Source organism: Chiloscyllium punctatum, chromosome 10 (genome assembly GCF_047496795.1).
Source record: "Chiloscyllium punctatum isolate Juve2018m chromosome 10, sChiPun1.3, whole genome shotgun sequence".
Lineage (NCBI taxonomy): Eukaryota > Metazoa > Chordata > Chondrichthyes > Orectolobiformes > Hemiscylliidae > Chiloscyllium > Chiloscyllium punctatum.
The window spans coordinates 53,049,925-53,055,924 of NC_092748.1; the positions used below are offsets into that span (position 1 = coordinate 53,049,925).

The 6,000-nt window shown below is 46.6% G+C and overlaps 1 protein-coding gene across 1 annotated transcript in view; it reads right to left on the reverse strand.

Annotated features, from left to right (window-relative positions):
* agps (alkylglycerone phosphate synthase) overlaps nt 1-2,843 on the reverse strand; it is a 158,917-nt gene extending 156,074 nt beyond the window's left edge. Inside the window, exon 1 of the mRNA XM_072579139.1 lies at nt 2,536-2,843. Coding sequence (XP_072435240.1) covers nt 2,536-2,723 — 188 coding nt within the window. The 5' untranslated portion in view covers nt 2,724-2,843. The remainder of the gene's footprint in view (nt 1-2,535) is intronic.
* Between the last annotated feature and the right edge of the window lie 3,157 nt (nt 2,844-6,000).

Below are 6,000 nucleotides of genomic sequence, written 5' to 3' on the forward strand. Positions count from 1 at the left end.
TCACAGCGCCAGAGACCCGGGTTCAATTCCCACCTCAGGCGACTTAATGTGTGGAGTTTGCACATTCTCCCAGTGTCTGCATGGGTTTCCTCCCACAGTCCAAAGATGTGCAGGTCAGGTGAATTGGCCATGTTAAATTGCCTATAGTGCTAGGTGCAGAGGTAAACGTAGGGGAATGGGTCTGGTTGGGTGCACTTTGACAGGTCGGTGTGGACTTGTTGGGCCGAAGGGCCTGTTTCCACACTGCAAGTAATCTAATCTAATCTATCGCCACTCCCAAGTATTAGTCTCCGAGATGTCTACACGAGTTGGCTGTATACAAGGCAGGTGGGTTTGAAGGGTTGGGTAGATTAAGCATTTGGAAGTTTATGCATGCTCTCACATGTCTTAATCTTATTCTGCATTCTCCCAAAATCTCTCCATGGGTTCAGCACCTTCCCAAATAAACATTTTTCATCTTGGTGAGGCACAACTTACGGACTTGGAACAATGTGAACAATTGACCTTTGCAGGGATACTTTGAGAACATCCCCAAATGCATTTCTGTTGTCCTTCTGGGTGTCTCTTACCACAAATAAGTTTGAATAGAACACCCGAATTGGTAGTCCAATCTTAGACATATGATCGGATCCATTAGTTGACTTGTGCCTTGATGCTAGGCAAATTGACTTGGGAGGTGACTCTGTTGAACCTCCTGTAATAAATTGTGGATCAGAATTATTCCTGGTGAATCTCGAAGTGAGCAATGGCAAACAGGTTACATACATTTATATGGTCATTCATGCTAATCCCTTAAATCACTTTGCTAAAAAGACTATAGTAAGTTGATGGGGCCACTTTTGTTCAAGTCAGACTTACATTGCTTTACATGCACTTAAAATGCAGGAAAACACATTGAAGTACCATGATTCTCAGACAATGAAAAAACAAACATATATAATGTTGATTAACATGAAAAGATTTCACAATGAATCTAGTAGACAGCTGTTAATTCTCTGGAATTCCAGGAATGTTCTCATAATTGTTAACTAATATATAAACTAACAGTAATATTGAACGCTACCACCAGTCTTATACAAAAGCTCAAAATGAAATTTAGATTTTTGACACACCAGATGATAATTTAATATCAGGATTTAGTTAAAGAAACATGCAATCTTCACCAGTCAGTTGCATGTCACTTATAATGGCTGATAATGTATGCTGTATTTTTTGCAATCAACTTTGGAGTATCATTTCATGAATTACCCATCATTATGTTAGAATTCTTTATCCCTCACACATTAATTACAAAGTACAGCATATTCTCTGCAAAGAAAAACAAATTAACCTCAAACAAAATTCTAGTGTACTTAGTAATAGGGAAATAAAAGATTAATCTGATCCACAAAATAACCCTCCATGTCAACAAACATTTGAACCTTGAAAGACATTGGTGTCTTGAAATGAAAATTAAATTAAGTGATAGTCTATACCATAATTGAAAATAGAAACCTTGCAACATGCACTGCTTGCCTAGTGATCTGACGCCTGCTTGTCTAACATGAGGCCACAAGTAGCACTTAAATTTTACTGGTCAATGACAAGGCATAGGACAACTTACATTTATTAACACACATATACCAAATAAACATTAAGTCCAAGATTGAAAAGGTGAAGCAGCTCAATCCTGCAGTTTATACCAGAAATCCAGCTAGCTTGTGTTTTGACATTCTGACAAACCTACAACTTGGGAGTTCAATCACTGTATTGATCTACCTATTCGTAACTATGTACAGTGTCAATATGACATTCTACGTTAAAATCGTCTGCTTTCGCAAAATGCATTTAACAGTCATACCCTTTCGATAGTTGCGGATTTGCTTATTAAAAGAAAAAAAGTTTTATAAGTACGCATCTTAAGAAAGCATTGATGAGATTTGCCAATTGTGATTAGATTCACTAGGGAAAATCTGAAGCGTTCTATTGTTTTAAAGAAAACAAACTGCCCAGAGAACGTACCACTAGATGTCACACCGTACTGTCAGAGAAAAAGTTACGTAGACTGAAGATCAGACCACCAATCATCCTATCCTATCGCTACAAATCAGCACGAACTAGCATTCAAGTGACACTTTTCCATTTTTGAACAGTTCAAAATACTGACCTAAAATTCTTAGTTATATGACCGATTGAAAACTTTTAATCATATGTTTTACTGCATAGTCTCCAGTTGCAGATCTGGCAACAAAGTAAACGAGTACTGGCTTTCTCAGTCAACAATTAATTCTGAACTTCTGCAGAGAGCAGCTCACGCCCCATCTCTGTGTATTTATTATTTAGAAATGTTATTGAAACCGAGTAACACCATCCAAGGCCCGAGCTATAAAACTCTGAGCATAACCACTCCAGCAGATAAACAAGGCTCGCTCCTTGAAAACGGGAAGACAGCCCGGACACAGACAGGAGGATCCTCCGGCTCCGGCCTCCCTTCCCCTGTCCCGCCGCCGCCGCCGCCGCCGCCGCCGCCGCCGCCCATTCAAACCGCCAACCCACCTCCGCCTGGGGATGCTCCCCGCGGTCTTCGCTGCACGGTCCGTGCTCCCTGGCTCAATGCCTCGGCACTGGCTCAGGGCCGGTGCTGCGCCGGGCTCGGCACTCCGCAGGTGCCCCACCAACACTCGCAGCCGTTGCCGGGCACGGAGCTGCCTGCGCTCCTCCTCCTCCTCCGCCACCGCCGCCATTCTTCCGTATTGTGGCTGCAAGCCCGGGTCAGAGGTCAGAGCTGAGACCGCTCCCGGCAACCTCAGCGCGCTTTACAGGCGGGAGGGGGAGGGGAAAGGGAAAGGGAAAGGGGGGGAGAGACAGGGGGAGGGGACAGGGGACAGGGGACAGGGGGAGGGGACAAGGGGAGGGGGAGAGACAGGGGGAGGGGACAAGGGCAGGGGGAGAGACGGGGGAGGGGACGGGAGAGGGTAGGGGGAGGAGACAGGGGAGGGGAGGGGACGGGAGAGGGGAGAGACAGGGGAGGGGGAAGAGAGGGGAGGGGGAGGAGACAGGGGGACAAAGAGGGGAGGATGGAGAAAGGGGAGGGACAAAGAAGGAGGGGACGGACAAAGGGGGGGAGACAGAGGGGAATGGAGAGAGAGGAGGAAGAGAACGATACAGGAAGGGGAAGGAGGGAAGGAGTGAGACGGAGCGAGGGAAATAGTGAGGAGGGCAGATGGTGAGGGAGGGAGAAGGGGAGGAAGGGAGCGAGATAGGAAGTGGAAAGAAGGGAGAGAGGAAGAGGGATACACAGAGGGAGATGGAGAGAATGAGACAGGGAGGGAGGGAGACAGCGGGGGGAGATGTAGGAACGGAGACACCGAGGGAGGACGGAACCAAGGAGGGAGGAAGGGTGATGGGGAGGGAGAGGGACATGGAGGGAGGGACACGGAGGAGGGGGAAACAGGGTGGGAGGGACATAGGAGGGGGAGATGGAGGGGAAGGGGAGATGGAAGGAAAGGGGGAGACAGGGGAGGGGCGGTGAGGAGGATGGAGGGGGAGACATGGAGGGAGGGGGGGAGAGGGGGGAGGGGGGGAGAGGGGGAAGGGGGGAGCTAGGCAGGGCAGGAGTGAGACAGGGAAGGGGAAGGAGAGAGGCAGGGAGGGAGGGATGGAAACGGTGAGGAGGAGACGGGTGGGGAGACGGGTGGGGGGAAGGGAGGGAGCCGGGGGGAAGAGGGACTGAGAGGGACAGGGAGGGGAAGGAGGGAGGAAGGAAAGGGGGAGGGGGTGGGGTGGGGTGGGGGTAAGAACAATGGAAGAGGGGAAGAGGGAGGAAGGGATGGAAATAGATGGGGAGGAGGAGGGAAATGGGAAGGAGGGAGGGTGGAAGGAGGGAGGAAGGGAGGGATGTGGGAAAGAGGGAGGGAAGGAGGAAGTGAGGACAATAGACAATAGGTGCAGGAGTAGGCCATTCGGCAGTTTGAAACGGCATCACCATACATTATGATCATGGTTGATCATGCACAGTCCATATCCTGTTCCTGCCTTATCCCCATAACCCTTGATTCCACTACCTTTAAGAGCTCTATCCACCTCTTTCTTGGAAGTATCCAGAGACTTGGCCTCCACTGCCTTCTGGGGCAGAGCATTCCATATATCCACTACTCTCTGGATGAAGAAGTTCCTCCTCAACACTGTTCTGAATGGCCTACCCCTTATTTTTAAACTGTGTCCTTTGGTTCTGGACTCACCCATCAGCAGAAACATGCTTCCTGCCTCCAGAGTGTCCAATCCTTTAATAATTTTATACATCTTAATCAGATCCCCTCTCATCATTCTAAACTTGTGTATACAAGCCAGTCACTCCAACCTTTCAACATATGATAGTCCCGCCATTCCAGGAATTGACCTCGTGAACCTACACTGCACTTCCTCAATAGCCAGAATGTCCTTCCTCAAATTTGGAAACCAAAACTGCACACAATACTCCAGGTGTGGTCTCACTAGGGCCCTGTAAAGCTGCAGAAGGAACTCTTTGCTTCTATACTCAATTCCTCTTGTTATGAAGACCAGCATGCCATTAGCTTCTTCACTGCCTGCTATACCTGCATGCTTGCTTTCATTGACTGATGTACAAGAACACCTAGATCTCGTTGTACTGCCCCTTCACCTAACTTGACTCTATTTAGATAGTAATCTGCCTTCCTGTTTTTGCCACCAAAGCGGATAACCACATACTTATCCATATTAAATTGCATCTGCCATGCATCCGTCGATTCACCTAGCCTGTCCGTCACCCTGCATTCTCATAACATCTTCCTCACATTTCACCCCGCCACCCAGCTTTGTGTCATCAGCAAATTTGTTAACATTACTTTTAATGCCATCATCTGTATCATTGATGTATATTGTAAACAGCTGCGGTCCCAGCACAAAACCTTGTGGTACCCCACTGGTCACTGCCTGCCAATCTGAAAGGGACCCGTTTATCACTACTCTTTGCTTCCTGTCAGTCAGCCGATTTTCAGTCCAAGTCAGTACCTTGCTCCAATACCATGTGCCCTAATTTTGCTCACTAATCTCCTATGTGGGACTTTATCAAAGGCTCACTGAAAGTCCAGGTACAGTACATCATTTGTTCTCCCTTGTCCATCTTCATAGTTACACCCTCAAAAACTTCCAGAAGATTAGTCAAGTATGGTTTCCCCTTTGTAAATCCATGTTGACTCTGACCTATCCTGTTACTGCTATCCAAATGTGTCCTAATTTCATCTTTTATTATTGACTCCAGCATCTTTCCCACCACTGACATCAGGCTAACCAGTCTATAATTCCCTGTTTTCTCTCTCCCTCCCTTCTTGAAAAGTGGGACAACATTAGCCACCTTCCAATCCGCAGGAACTGATCCTTAATCGATAGAACATTGGAAAATGATTATCAATGCATCCATGATTTCTAGAGACACCTCCTTATGTACCCTGGGATGCTGACCATCAGGTTCCAGAAACTTATCAGCCTTCAGACCTAACAGTCTATGCAACACCATTTTCTGCCTAACATAAATTCCCTTCAGTTCATCCATTACCCTAGGTCCTTCAGCCACTATTACATCTGGGAAATTGCTTGTGTCTTCCCCAGTGAAGAGAGATCCAAAGTACCTATTCAACTCTTCTGCCATTTCCTTGTTCCCCATAATAAATTCACCCATTTCTGTATTCAAGAGCCCAAGTTTAGTCTTAACCATTTTATTTCTTTTCACATACCTAAAAAAACTTTTACTATCCTCCTTGATATTTTTGGTCAGTTTGCCTTCATACCTCATTTTTTGCTCTGTGTATTGCCTTTTTAGTTATCCTGTGTTGCTCTTTAAACGTTTCCCAATCCTCCGGCTTCCAGCTCATCTTTGCTATGTTATACTTCTCTTTTATCTTTATACAGTCCTTAACTTACCTCATCAGCCACGGCCGCCCTGCCTCACTTTAGGATCTTTCTTCCTCTTTGGAATGAAACGATCCTGCATCTTCTGCATCA